We start from the raw sequence: 15,066 nt of genomic DNA, 5'->3' as shown, positions 1-15,066 counted from the left end.
GCCACAGCGACCTTCCCAGGACCTAAACCCGACACTCCTTCTCTTTCAAATGCCTCGGCTGGCTTCTCCCGCCTAGCCCTGTCCATAACTCCCTAACATGGTGGACAACTGACCTACAGAAGAAGAAACAAGACAATTAGGAGCTGTAGGACTATGTGGTCTGAGAAGAGGAGGGAAAGACCATGTCGGGCTGAGGGGGACTGGGGGGGTGAGGCCTCGGCACCAGTCAGCCTTGAAGGAAGGATGGATGAGATTTCAAGAAGCAGCGAGGAAGGAAAACGGCACCCGGGGAGAACACCAGCATGAGCAGATGGTGAGCAGCCGGAAAGGAGACCTCGGAGGAGAGGAATACGTGTGCTCTGTGCACCTGCCTCATGCACGCCGCGACTGGCTGTAACTGCTAGGAAGAGACCGTCCCTTGCTCCTGTTGACCCGGGGCCGGGGGTGTCACCAGGGGTCTCCATGTGGAAGGACCTGCCTGGAGCAAACCCAGAGGGAGAGAGCCAACAGATGGAAAGAGTTCTGACAACATCAATTTGGCCCCTGGAGCCAGCCACGCCCATACCTGGCACTGTCCCTTGGACTGCACAACAGGTGAGCTAATGCTGTGTTTCTCGTTAACCCAGTCTGAGTCGGGGTTCAGTCCCTTGTAACCAAGAGTCCTAACTAATCAGGAGGTGAAAGAGCTGTGTGTGGAAGAAGAGTAGGATAGGGGTTTAGAGAAGGCTGGTGGGAAACCTACGAGGTTTGGGCTCCATTTTCCAGGCAGTGGGGGCTAGCCAGGATCTCAGAAGAGAGAGTCTGTTGAGGGCAATGCTTTAGATGAATCAGTCCAGCAACAATGTCCAGGACAGACCACACTGCAGAAAACTACAAGACCCCAAGAGAAAAGGATTAAGTTTCTGAGCCAGGGAGCTGACAGCAGGAACAGAGATGGAGGGACAGATCCGAAAGTTCTGGTGAAGGATTTCATTAACCTAATCCGTTCACAAAAACCATGCTGCATATAGGTCAAAGGCACAGGCTCAGAGCCAGGCGACCAGGGTCTGAATTCCACTTCTCTGTGGCCTTGGACAAGTCACTTAACATCTCTGGGACTAATACCAGTACCTACCTCATAAGGTTATTTCAAGGATCAAATAAGTTAACCCAAATAAAACCTTTATGACAGTGTCTGTGCTGTAGCAAGACTTTGTATTTGCTCGTTGCTATTTATTATTACTACTATTATTTTCATCAACACCAGCATCTCTTCTCCCTCCTGAAACACCATTAAAATGACAGCAAAAAAATAAACTACTCAGCGGCACCTAGAGGGCTCAGTCAGTTAAGCACCTGACTCTTGACTTCAGCTCAGGTCATGATCTCAGGGTCATGAGACTCAGACCCTCGTTGGGTTCCGTGCTGGGTGTGGAGCCTGCTTGGGATTCTCTCTCCCCCTCTCCCTCTGCCACTCCTCACCCCACTTGCACACGCACATTCTCTCTCTCTCTCTAAAAAAAAAAAAAAAAAAAGAACAAACTACTCAAAAAGTGAAAGGATATGAGAGCAAAGACATCAGTAGACAAGACATTTCAACATGTTCGTGGAAGACAAATAGCAGATGAAAAGGAGGCTCCTGGCTTAGCAAGCTGAGAATAGGGGCCTGCATGGGGACACCAACACGAAGAACTGATTAGTGGCCACAGCCCCCCAGAAAGGCTCAGCCCTGAGAGGCACCAGAGAGCTCCTGGAGGATATGCTAAAGCAGAACGAGGGAGTAAAGCCAAAGAGAGGAAAAGATGGGCATCAGGGAACAGAGAGAGAGGCAAACCCAAGCCCCAGGATGAGCCATCAGAGGTCAGAGCAGAAGGTGTAGTCAATTAAACACAAAAATAACTGATAGAGTATCTAAAACATTTGAATTGTTGGGAAATAAACACATGGATGATACTGGTGATGGAGGATTTAGAAAAAACTAGGGACACCTCTACAGAAAACAAAGCAGACAAAAAGTGATATTATTAAATCTAAGAAAAAGCAAGCACAGTACACAGAAGAAAGCAGTCACAGTGCACGACATGGCGTAAAGAGGCAACAAAACTTGCAGAGTCAGGATGCAAACAACGACTGAGGATGGAGAAACACGCAGACACAGATCCGCACGAGGCTCGAAGAACGAGCCCGGAGAAGCAGGGGCTTGCGCGTGCACCAAGTCCTGTCCCGTGGCAGAAACAACATCCAAAAGTAATAAATTAGGAAACAGAAGGATGAGCACATTATTTAGAAATAGAAAGAAAAGGGGCTCCTGGGGGGCTCAGTCGGTTAAGCGGCTGCCTTCGGCTCAGGTCACGATCCCAGGGTCCTGGGATCGAGCCCCGCGTCGGGCTCCCTGCTTCACTGCCCGCCGCTCTGCCTACTTGTGCTCTCTATCTCTCTGTCAAATAAATAAATAAGAAATCTTTAGAAAAACAAAAAAAGAAAGAAAAGAAAAATAGGAAGAAAAACAATGAAGAGCGTAAAGGGCGTGGGTGCGGAGGACAGGGGCTACTGCAGTCCGCCACCACGCTCTCGGCACTATCTGATCGGAACTGCGTGCATGTTTAACTTGGATAAAAAAACATTAATTTTAATAAAGAGTTTGTGAAAGAAGAACCTAAGATAGGCACATCTCTTTTTTTAAGGTATAATGACCATACTCCTAAACCCTCCCCCAAATTCAAGAATTAGAAAAGGCAAAATCCTTCATTTTCAAAGTGACAAAGATTTTGGACTGAGCTGAGTGCTTCTACTAATTCTAATAAACAGGAGGGGGGTCTTAGTATCCAAACTACTCAACTGCCATGGTGGGAACAAGAACCCGCTGCCTCACCCCAGCCTCCCTCCCCACCCAAAACCTTGGCTCCAGGACCCTCACCCAGCGGCAGACGGGCCCCTCTAGAGAGCCCGTCCTCCCCGAGAGCCTCCCCAGAGCACCCCCCAGTGGTCTAGACACCATCATCACCTTGGTCCCTATGGACTGCAGTCTGGTTAACTTATATGGCTGCCAACCTACACTCCAAGCTCCTTGGGGCATCCGTGTAAGCCAAACCCTTCGGGTCTGGCATAACAGGCCCCAGTAAATGTTCTTGAATGAATGAGTGAATAAATCACAAATACACACACTACAACTCTCTTCATAACTAAGCAGTCAATGGGTCTTAGGTCTGTCATCCAAAGCCACTTCGTTCCTATGAGTGAATTAAATTTACCTCCTCTTAGTCTTACCTGTAGACGGTTCCCAACTGGATGTAATGAAAAGCATCAATCTTCATCAATACTGCCTTCAAAAACATAAACACATACACACACACACAGGTGAATAATGCACATGTGCAAGCTGCATATCTAATGAGAATTTCAGGTGTCATTACAAACCCTATCAGCACCAGTGATGTGGCAAACAAGCACACTGCAGGTGCCCAACAGGTCTGCCTGTTGATTAAAGCACTGTGGGGGCACCTGGGGGGCTCAGTCGGTTAAGCATATGCCTTTGGCTCAGGTCATGATCTCAAGGTCCTGGGATCCAGCCCCATATCAAGCTCCCTGCTCAGTGGGGAGTCTACTTCTCCCTCTCCCACTCCCCCTTGCTCATCTTCTCCCTCTCTCACTTGCTTGCTCTCTCTCTCAATAAATAAAATCTTAAAAAAAAAAAAGCACTGTGCAGTCTGTTAAGGAAATGACTGATCTGCAAAAACAATATGACAACTGACTCCTCAAAACACCAAAAATGACTTCTAGAAATAAAGAGTATCTTCCAAATAGCTAAATGCATTCATTTTTTTCTAATAGTCTTTTGCAAAAGGCTTTATCCAAAGATGTTTAATAATTCGGTTCCACAGCCCCAAGAAATAGAATTTAAAATCAACTTCTGTGTCCAGCAAAGAAAAGCACTGAGAGTACATTATTCCCAAACACCATTAAACTGTAGAAAAACACAACAATGAAACCTACCCGCTGCACATCATAATGAAGTCCACGAATTGCAAAATTTGGGTCATACTCATACTTCCTGATTTCCACCGGATACTAAGAAAGAAGAAAGGCAGCATTTTTAGCTCACAATGTACTAAGTTCAGATAGTGCCCAGATTTGGTCCCTGTACAAAAGCTGAGGGGCTGACACACTTTGGTGGGAAGATGGGGTGAGGATGGACCACAGCTTAGCCCTCTGTTTCTGGACCAAGGACCTCTTGGTCACAGAGCCCTCCCTCCACCCCACTCCTGCTCATCTGCCCAAGCACAGGTAAGGCCTCACCCCTGGCCCCAGCTTCTCTCGTCTTCACTACCCCCGTCCAACCTTCCCTCTGCCCCTGGACCCCTTTATCTCCTCGGAGCCCAGAAATACATCTGCTTCCACCTCCAAGATTTCGCCTCCTCCTACTGTATTTAAGGCGGCTAATGAAGAGGAACTGGAGCATCCCCTCTCTTAGAAGTGTGACTTTCCCCAACACATTATCAACCATCCATTCAGCTCAGATATGAGCACCTCAACATACCGGCCCCCGGTGTGGCCCCACTACCAGGTTTCATGAAGAGACCAAGTTGAAAACTTTTCAAAGGGGGGGGGCCCTCCATATAGCTTTCATTGCTTTTCTCATCCAGACAGTCGGCCGCTGCTCACCGCCCCCGTCCCGGGTGGAAGGACCTCCCTGTTGTCAGGTACGGCCTCCCTCCCACTTGGGCCAAGAGGGCCCTTTCTCAGCATGTGGTAGCCAATCACTGCTCCAGCACTCTGACTCAAAACATGCATGACTTTTGGAGGCAGCTCGGCTCCCCTGGTAGTTCCTATTATCAAACCATTCCTCAAACTATGCAAAAATCCCAACCCTGTTCATATCTACTAGACTAGGCACCCACATCCTCCCCTCCCTCCACAAATCTCAGAATTAGAACACCGGCTACCCGCCGGTAGCACTGAGGTACCAAGCACCATGTCTGCTGCTACCGCACACAAGCCCTCCCGTTCCCATTTTACAGATGGGGCACCAGAGGCACTGACAGAGACAGGGTGGCCGGGCCACACAGCTGCAATGTGGTGGGCAGGGAATCAGGCCTGGACCTCTTCCCCTGCTCTCCCCACTCCCCTCTGCCCTTGGAGTACAGACCTGTAGGAAAGAAGAGTAAATTCCTGAGTCTAGGGAGGCTGTGGCACCAGGATCTTCCTTCCAGTTACAATGTAAACTGCTTAAGTAAAAATCTGGACAGCTAGGGGCGCCTCAGTTGGTTAAGCATCCAACTTTTGGTTTCAGCTCAGGTCATGATCTCGGGGTTGTGAGATCAAGCCCCACATTGGGCCCCATGCTAGGTGTGGAGCTTGCTTGAGATTCTCTCCCTCTCCCTCTGCCCCTCCCCCACTTAAAAAACAAAAAGCCTAGACAGCTATCAAGAGGCGCAGAACCTCTCTGCACAACAGCACTAACTTTCCATGGCGAGGGTCACGTTTGTGTGGAAATACTTCCTGCTCCCAACAGGATGAATGGCATGCAGCAAGTGTTCAAGCTGCATAGAATGCTGACTCAAATGTCACATCCGAGCTCATTTATCTAACACCTGCCACACATGCCAAGAAATCACCAAATGCTATTTCCACTCAGGGGCGTTTCCAAGAATCCTGAACACTGTGTACAGTTCTGCATTTTTACGAACAGACTTCACACACACTCCCCAGAACCCCACACACGGCACCACCGTCCCACCCCCGAAGTGAGGCCATGGGTCCGCACACCTCTGGAATCTCCTCCTAAACTTGGGAGTGAGGAGGAAGAGGTAGGGCATGGGGAAGATATTTAAATGCTCCTGAGAGGGGTGCTTTTACTGAGTCATGGGCTACACACTGTTCTGGACTTTATTCTATGTACTCCTCATGGAGGAGATAGGGCATCTCATGTCCCCTGGATTGCTGAATCATCTGAGAAGTAGAGTCAAGGAACCTGCCCAAGCTCACAAAGATAAACAATGGCTGGGCCAGTACTTGAATCCGGGTCCGTGTCACACCCAAGTCTACCCCAACCCCCTGCAATCCACTCTGAACAAACCCTGAGCCACCATACTGGACACTCCTCGCCTCCTGTGATGGCAGGACCTGCGGCCTCCGAGGGCCCAGTGAGTTTCTCGGAGGATCCATGGTGACAAGGGCAGGACCGGCTGCTGTGAATAAGAGAGAGAGAGCGTACACACCAAACTCGCACTGCTGGAAAGTCTGGCAGCTCCTGCTTTGAACAAGGCCTATCCGGACTCCCCCACAGGACACAGACCGCACAGTGAGACATGGCCGTGCACCCACCCATGGGCCCCAGAGCTGTGTGGTTTTGGGAAGCCACTCCTGATAGACACACAGCGTTTCCAAGGGGTCCAGAGATTACGACCGACGTGGAGAACAGACAGAGGCAGCTGAAAGGGCCTCATGGAACACTGTCGTCACAAAGAACAGGCCCCAGGGATGCAGGACCAGGCATCGAATCCCAGTCCTACTAAGTGCTAGCTGGGTGTCCTACTATGTGCCAGCTGGGTGATCTTGGCAAGGTCGCTGTCTCTCTGAGCGTCAGTTATCTCACCTCCAAAGTAAGGATGCCAAAAGTCCTACCGTAGATGGAAGTAGAGAAGATAAGTCAAAGGATGCATGCAAGGAGTGCCTGGCTGGCTCGGTCGGTACAGTCTGTGACTCCTGATCTCGGGGTTGTCAGTTGGGTGTAGCCATTATTTAAAAATAAAATCTTCAAAAATTAAAAAAAAAAAAAAAGGATGCATGCGGGCAGTGGGGCGGTCTCCGGCACATAGCAAGTGTGCAATGACACAGAGCTGCTTTACTAGACATGGAACGGGGGGGCCTGGGCTTTGAGACCCACTCTTCTAGCCTCCGCTACCCTCCCAGAGGACTTCAGGCCCGTCACTTAACCCCTCCAGGCCCCTTCCTTCCTATGGAAAATGAAATGGTTGGACTGGGGTGATTTCCATGTTCCACTCCTGCCCCTAAATTGTTTCCCCATACAACCAACCAAGTCAAAACTGTCCTCATGGTGGGCCCCTTTCCAAACAGATGGAGAGAGACACACAGAAACACACACACACACGCTCACACACTCAGGCACACATGCTCACATACACATGCAGGCGCGCGCACACACACGCAAGTGCACACACACGCAGGCATACATGCTCGCGCACACACGCAGGCACACACACAGGTGCACACACACACAGGTGCACACACACGCAGGCGCACGCACACGCAGGCACATGCACACGCAGGCACACACGCAGGCACACACAAGCACACACCCACGCACATGCACGCACGTGCACACACACAAAGCAGGCACACACGCACATGCTTGCGCGCACACACACGCGCAGACACATACAAGCACGCACAAATTCAGGCACACACACACACAAGCGTGCGCACACATTCAGGCACACACACGTGCACACACACACAAGCACGCACACACATTCAGGCACACACACACACATAAGCAGGCACACACGCACATGCTCACACACACGCACATATGCGACACCCATCTCTGGGAACAACCGTCACGGTAATCTCCCGTCAAGGAAGCCAGGGCTGCTCCATCAGCCAGGAGGTTATGCTTCTCTCCAGTGGTCTATGGCTCGATTTTCTGGACTCGTCAGAGTGGAGAAACTTTCCACCAGTCTGAAAAACACGACTCACTCACTGCATCATGAAGATTACTGGTGTCTCTAAAAGCAGAACAAAGTATGAAAAGAAAACAGACCTGCACTGGGGACTTTCATTAAAAATCTTATTTAGGCCCAGTCTGGTTTCCTTCAGTACCTGGGTTTGTTCTCATTCTGAGCACAGTCTGAGCAGGCTGGTGTAGGGGGATGAACGAAGAGCAAGGTGCTAGAGAAATGTCCCTCACAGCTCCAAGCAGAGCTCCCAGTAGAACACCACGGAGAACCCAGGAGCTCCCAGTGTGTGGGTCATTCCCACAGCTCTGTGGCTAGCCCGCGTGCCCCCTTTCTGGCAAGGTACAGAGATCTCGAGACAGCTGGTAACCTCTACCTCACAACACTGCCCCTGAGTTCCTGAGGTCCCAGATGCCTAGAAATACAGGTTTTTCAGAGATCTCAGTCTGATATTTTAAGTAGCCTAAATTATGAGTCTTATTAGAGGCAGGGCAGAAGGGCATAAAAACAAAATTCTCTGAAATCTTCACAAAATGTGGAGTGAGGACAAAGCAACCTGCATCCAAGGGGTGATTCCACACCAAGCACAACACTCTCACTTAACCATGTACTTTGTGCCAGGGCCTGGGAATATGGCAGCAAGCAGAATGGGCAGTCCCTGCCCCTAAGAAGTGTACACTCTACCCTGGGGAGGCAGACCACAAACAAACACCCAGCACAAGGCCTCCTGGTGAGAAGTACTACAGGGCAAATGCAGTGCAAGGGCTGAGAGATCTTGGGGTGGGCACGCAGAAAAGATGAGGAGCCAGGCCTCAGACTGCCCGGGGCCGGGACGAATGTTCCCAAGCAGAGGAAATGCAGGTGCCGAGGCGGTAGCGTGTGGCAATTCAAGAAGCAGCGAGAACACTGGTGTGGCTGCAACAGAGTAAGGGCGGGGCGGGCGGGGGCCTGGGAGCACCAGAGGTGGCCTTCTCTATCATTCCAAGCGTGCCAGGAGGGCTCAAGCGGGTTTTGGGTCCAGGCGCCACATGGTCAGAGGGTGATGCTGGCCTGGACCAGAGCAGTGGCAGTGGGGAAGAGGGGGACAGAGTTAGGACACATTGTGAATGAGTGAAAAGAGAGCTCACGGCTGCACAGTGACCTCCTCCCAAAGAGTAGAGTATGGAAAGGGGAAGAGTAACTTCACGCTGCAGAGACCCTAGATACAGAGCTCAGCCACACGATCAAGGCCAACGTCATCAGCGGTAAGTCACGTAGACAATATGTACCCTTGACATGACGTGGTAAGAACTTCACCCAGAACCCCCAGTCTAATCACAGGAAAAATGTCAGACAAATCCCAAGAGAGGGCGCCCTAACAAATACCTGACTGGTACTCCTCACAAGTGTCAAGGTCATCACAAACTAGGGAATTGTGAGAAACTGCCAAAGCGAGCCTAAGGAGACATAACAACTAAATGTAATACAGTGTCCTGGACGGGACCCTGGACCAGGAAAAGAACATCAGGTAAAAACTAAGGGAATCTGAATCCAGTACGGACCTTAGTTAATAAAGATGGATCAATGTAGTTCTTGTGTTGTGATAAAGGGACCACAGCAACGTAAACTGGGAACCAGAGGGAAAATGAGGCATGGGATACAGGTACAGAAATTCTCTGTATTAACTCCGCAACTTGTCTATAAGCCTACAATTCTCCAAAACTTAATAAACTCTCTAGTTTATATTTAAAAGAGGAAGAGAGAGCGAGAACCCATAGTGTTTGCTGACAGATCAGACATGGCATACAGGAGAATGGGAGGGGTCACGGCTGATGTTGGGCTCTGGATTTGGAAAATGGGTGAATGTCCATGCCAGGGAATGATGAGGGCATGGATCTAGGGAGGGAAACTGAGAACTCTTTTAACACTCCCTTTCTGTTCCTTGGTGGACCCATGAAAGGGAAATGCAGATACAATCATGACCCTATATTTTGTTCTATTTTTGTAAAAACTTGTTTTTCTAAAAAAAGAAAGAAAAAAAGCGTAATTAAGAAGGGGCTAGAACTTTTACATTTGCTTTTGGGGAAGCTGCGAAATTGCAAACTTACTGTTCCATTACTGTGCATCGCAAAAGCAGATGTCTTCTCATCTCTACAAGTACATTTAGTCTTTGGCAGGAAAAATGGCACCAAATTAAATGCATCTTGGAAGAATTATTTTGTTTCATCAGAGCAAGAGAAAGATTTGCATGAGCATAATTGACTCTATTAATATGCCTGATATAATTAGTGTTATGACTGATCTCTTTTATCAAAGCAACAAACAGACATAATGGGACTGAAATTTCAGTGATCTTAAATCCAGAAGCTTTTCTAATGATAATGATTGCACCTTCTTTTCCCCACCTATGTCATCTCTCTTTTCCCCCAAATTTCATACATTTTTTTATCTTCATAGATTTTTTACCTTCATGAATATTTTACTTCCCTATGAACAAAAGGGTGGAAATGAAAGGTGTTATCAATCCCACAGCAGACAACAAGGCATAAAGGAGAGAACATTTATGCCTTGGAAACAGATTTAAGTTCAAATCCTGGTTCTGCCTCCTACTGATCTCACGGCTTTGAGCTACTGGCTCATTTCCATTAGCCTCAGTGTCCTCACCTGTAAAACAGAGGCTATTTGCAGGGTCGTCATGCATCTGAGAAACAATGCTAGTCATAGCTAACATTTAGTAAGTGTTTTCTACCTGCCAGGCACTTTATATATATATATAAACTCATTTAATTATGACAATGCCATTGTGAGCAAAGTCCAGTTATTGTGCCCATTTCGCAGAGGAGGAAACTGAGGCTCAGAGAAATGAGGTGAGTTTCTCAAGATTCCCTGAGAAGTTAGTGTTGAAAGTCAGGATTTGAACACCAGCAGCCAGGCTCTGGAACCTGTGTTTCCAGCACTTAGCAGAAAATCAACAGATGGGGCTATTAATAAATGACCCTCATTTTATAAGTGATAAATCAAAGTCACAGCAAATGCCACAGATGACCGAGGACTAGAACGCCAGCACCAGTGCAACACTCCTTCAGGTCCATCTCCCGGCGGGGTGGTGGAGAGATGGTGCAGGCTGGCTGACAGGTCAGCAAGGGCGGGACCGCCTCAGTCTCATTCTGTTTTCACTGCCACAGTCAAGGGAGAAGTCTGTGGGTTAGACAGAAGAGAAGAGAGTCTTTTGAACAAATGGAGAAGTGCAGCTGGATGCCAAGCGGCTAGATGGGTTTATGTGTGGTAAAGTGGCCATTACTAAAGAAAGCTGGCTGCTGGCTTAGTGGCAGAAGGGAAGGTTATTTTTGGCAAATGCCATTTCTGCATTTTGAATGAGGAGAAACTGAGTTTCTTATTAAATCCACTGATAACCAAAAGCTGAGGGGAATCAGGAAATATATTGCATCAAATGGTGAGGATCCAAAACTAATGGAAACTTCGGTAGCATTAATAAAGGTATGGTACCCAGAACCAGGGAGGTGATGATCTCCCTCTATTCCACACTAGTCAGACCCCACCTGTAGTAACATCTTCAGTTCAGGGCCTCATATATGAGAGGGATAAACCAGAGCGCACACACGAAGAAGGGTAACTAAGATGATGAAAGACCAGAAAGGAGGCAAAATGAGAATGGCTGAAAAACTACAAATGATCGGCCTGGGAGAAGAGACATCTTGGACAGCATAAAGGCGGGACTACATGACACGTAGCCCAGTAGTATAAAACATTATTCTAGTGGATAAGTCAGGGATAAAACATTAGTTCTCCCAGACCCACCAGCCTGCCCACCCCCAGCACAACTTTGCAGACAAACTCCTTCCAGACTCTGCTGAACTATCACCTTCTTTGTTGTTTTCCCAATTCCCTCAGGCGGGGAAAGTTGTTCCAAGCAGCCTCCACACATCCCTAGCTTTTCATTCAGATGTGTGGAGAGGCCTCCGGCAGGTGGCCACATAATTCCTCTGCTCATCCTCATGCTCCCGGCTTCTACGACAGGGCCTGGCATGGACGGGGGACTTAGGAGAGGCTGAAGGAATGTGTGCAGAAAGAAATGACAAGAGAAGAGATTGATGGTGAAAGCTGTAGGAGGGCAGAACAGTTCTACCCCCGCTCAGGAGTGCCTCCTGCAGTAAATGCACTCTGTCTGAGATAGACAATCAAGCTGCACTTCCCAGGATGCGGCAGGGTTCTCAAAGGGCATTAGTCCAGGTGACCTCTGAGGATGCTTCTCATCCTGGCTCCTGAAACGTGAATTCAAACTTCTATGGGAAAGCATGTTGGGTTGGGTTCTGCGTGTTTCTTTTTTCCTTCCTTACTATAAGCCCTCAACAATACTATGCATCAGAAGACATTCAAATGTTCTTTACATAAGAACAACTCAAGTCAGGGATGAAGGTGAAACACTGCCTATCCTTTGAAGAATTTCTTCTAACCAGAACTCAACAGGCTGCCAAGTTCATCAGCTCTGGGAGAAACTGAGTCACTGCTCGTTGAGAAAGGACAGCATGAAGTCTGTGGCCCCATCTCCACTAACACATAACTTGAGAGTCTTTTGTCAAAGAGACATCTAAAGATTTTTTTAAAAAAAACAACTGTCTTCCAGGGACGCCTGGGTGGCTCAGTCAGTTAAGCATCTGCCTTTGGCTCAGGTCATGATCTCGGGGTCCTGGGATCGAGCCCCAACAGTCTGCTTCCCCGTCTCCCTCTGCCACTCGCCCCTGCTTATGCTCACTCGCTCGCTCTCTCTCAAATAAACTCTTAAAAAAAAAAAAAAACAACTATCTTCCAGTACAAAGTTCCAGTTCTGTGAGAGAAGCAAGTTCTGGAGCTCTATTATACAGCACAGTACCTACAGCAACAATACTGTATTACCAAAAATCTGCTGAGTGTTCTTACCGCACACACACACACAAATAACAATAACAATGAAGGGGGCAGGAGGAAACTCTGGGAGGTGACAGTTCATGACCTTGATGGTGGTGATGGTTTCACGGGTATCCACTTAACCCCAAACTCATCAAGTTATATCCATTAAGTATGTATAGCTTTTTGTATGTCAACCATACCTCAAAAAAAAAGTAGTTAAAAAAAAAAATCTTCCAGATAGAGTCATCTGGAATGGAACAAAATCTACCCGTTCATTTAACAACACTTTACTAAGTGACGTCTGTGTGCCAGGCACAAGGCCAGGTCCGCTCAACGCTGTTCTTCAACGTCTAAGGGAAGGAGGAGGGAGACTGCAGTGTCCCTGTGTTCTTACCCGGTGTTCATTGATGAGAAGGTCCCGAGCAGCATTAAATATCAGCGTGTGGAGGTGCTTTGAATAAAACACCAAGGTATAATCATAATCGAAGCCATAGATTTCAATGTCCGACAGGCTCATCTCATTGTTTGAGAAAATGGCATCTGGATTCAACAAGTTGTTCATAATTGAAGGAACCAAGTCTAGAAGTAAAGAAAAAAATATATTTTACCCTGTGATAAATAAGGGTTAGTATGATTGCTAGGAGTCACCAGAGTGCAAGCATGATTAGCTTTGCCTTGACAACCTTACGCTGAGTGAGAGAAGCCAGCCGCAAAGGCCTGCACGTGGTATGAGGCCATTCGTCTGAAATGTCCAGAATAGACAAATCCATAGAGGCAGAAGGCAGATGAGTGGTTGCCAGGGGCTGGAGGGTGTGGGGACAAACAGAGAGATGGCTAAATGCATATAGAATCTCCCCTTTGGGGTGATGACAACGTTCTCAAACTGATGATGAGTGCTGGCTGAATGGCTGTTGTGAATCTACTAAAAGGCACCGCATGGGAAGACCTTAAGTGGGTGAATCATACAGTATGTAAATAGTACCTCAATAAAACTTACTAAAAAAAAATCTTTGCTTCAATTATCACAAAATGATTAAAAAATAATACATGCTAGTTACAGATTTCAGAAACTGAGAAACATATAGATAATTACATTTAAGTATCACACAACATTGCCTCACCCAGAAAAAAACCATTAACGTCCCGGCTGCAATATTGTTTATGTATGCGTTTTACACAGCTGGACTCGCAGTGTACACATGGCTCCGAGTCCTCTCTGCATTTAGCATTCTATCATGACTGTATTTTCCTATCCCCACAGACAGGGGCAGGAGTGAAGTCAGTCAGCCCTACATCATCCTTCCGTCTCCTCAGTGCGCTGCCCAACGTATCACAGCATTTTCGGGAAGGTATAAAAGAAGTCTGAAGACACCATCTTCGCAGTCTTTTTTTTTTCCTTCGTGGAATACAGTGAAGAGTTCACAATTTTTCATTTTCCACACATAATGACAAAAAGAATAAAACTACAGAGGGAGACATTTCCCAGTTAGTTGAAGAACCAGAAGATGAATGCAAAGGACAGACAGAGCCCCCTGGAGCCTAACGAGGCTTGGATGAACTGTGGGTCTCCAGCCACCACATCCTCGATGAAATCAGGATTAAAGACTGTATAGCGTATTTCCAAAGACAAAAAGGAAATACGATATTCACATTCAGTTAGTCCTCACGGCGGGAACCTCACCATGCAACGTTTTGTGACAAGAACACTGACCACTGTATTTTACTAAAAGGCTATGTGACTGTATTCTTTCATCTTTTATGATGTTTGTGAATTTACCTGAAACAGCTCATAAGTGCAAAAGCTAAAAGCAGGTGACTTTTTGGGAGACAGGTACAAAATATGTCCATATCTGAATTTCTGACTACTCTTTACATGACTAAGGACAACCTCTGGGCTCCACTATCAGAGCTAATATTTATTAAGCACCTACCACGTGCTACATGCTATCATAGCACTTTGTATTATCTCATTTAATCCTTACAGCAGTCTTATGATGCAAATACTGTATTATCCCAGTTTGAGATATGAGGACATCTGGGACCACAGAAATTACATAATTTGCTGAAGTACACACAACTACTAAATGGCAGAGCCGAGACTTAAACCTGGCAAATCTGGCTCCAGAATCTGTGCTCTTAAGTCTCTTCTCCAAGATTATGGGATTCAACAAGCATTTGAGAAGGGTGCATTTTACCCTCAGTAAAATGAAGTCGATCCTTCATCATTTCTGTGCTCACCAGAGAGCCTACACTGCTTCCCCCTTCCCTCTGCTCACTTCTTTCTGGCTAGGAATGGCCCACGTTACCCACTTCCATTCTAAGGGGCCACGTGAAATACTCAAGAGGTACTGCTTTCTCAGGGTGACAGCTCCAATCAGGAGCTATGCCAGCCACAACAAGGGGTTCTGAGCATTTGAGAAGGCTCCTTGCAGCTTTAAGGCTTACATCCCTTTGAGAACCTAACGGAAGCTACAGAATCCTCTCCCCAGAAAAATTCCCTTCC

General features: G+C 47.5%; 1 protein-coding gene across 4 annotated transcripts in view; it reads right to left on the bottom strand.

The window, feature by feature from the left end:
- Positions 1-15,066, bottom strand: part of NT5DC3 (5'-nucleotidase domain containing 3) — a 55,981-nt gene that overhangs the window by 25,275 nt on the left and 15,640 nt on the right. For 2 of the 4 annotated variants that reach the window (XM_025882380.2, XM_073900385.1), the window contains exons 2-4: positions 12,958-13,142; positions 3,973-4,047; positions 3,247-3,302 (exon numbers count right to left, since the gene is read on the bottom strand). In XM_025882380.2, the coding sequence (XP_025738165.1) occupies positions 3,247-3,302; positions 3,973-4,047; positions 12,958-13,142 (316 nt within the window). Of the gene's footprint in view, positions 1-3,246; positions 3,303-3,972; positions 4,048-6,055; positions 7,214-12,957; positions 13,143-15,066 lie in introns of those variants that run through there. The other 2 variants (XM_073900387.1, XM_073900384.1) reach the window with 2 other exon arrangements.

This window comes from Callorhinus ursinus, unplaced genomic scaffold (assembly GCF_003265705.2).
Source record: "Callorhinus ursinus isolate GAN/ISIS: 27379988/994484 unplaced genomic scaffold, GSC_fseal_2.0 scaffold14, whole genome shotgun sequence".
NCBI classification, from domain to species: domain Eukaryota; kingdom Metazoa; phylum Chordata; class Mammalia; order Carnivora; family Otariidae; genus Callorhinus; species Callorhinus ursinus.
Note: the sequence above shows the minus strand (reverse complement) of the source record. Positions and strands in the feature narration are given on the sequence as shown.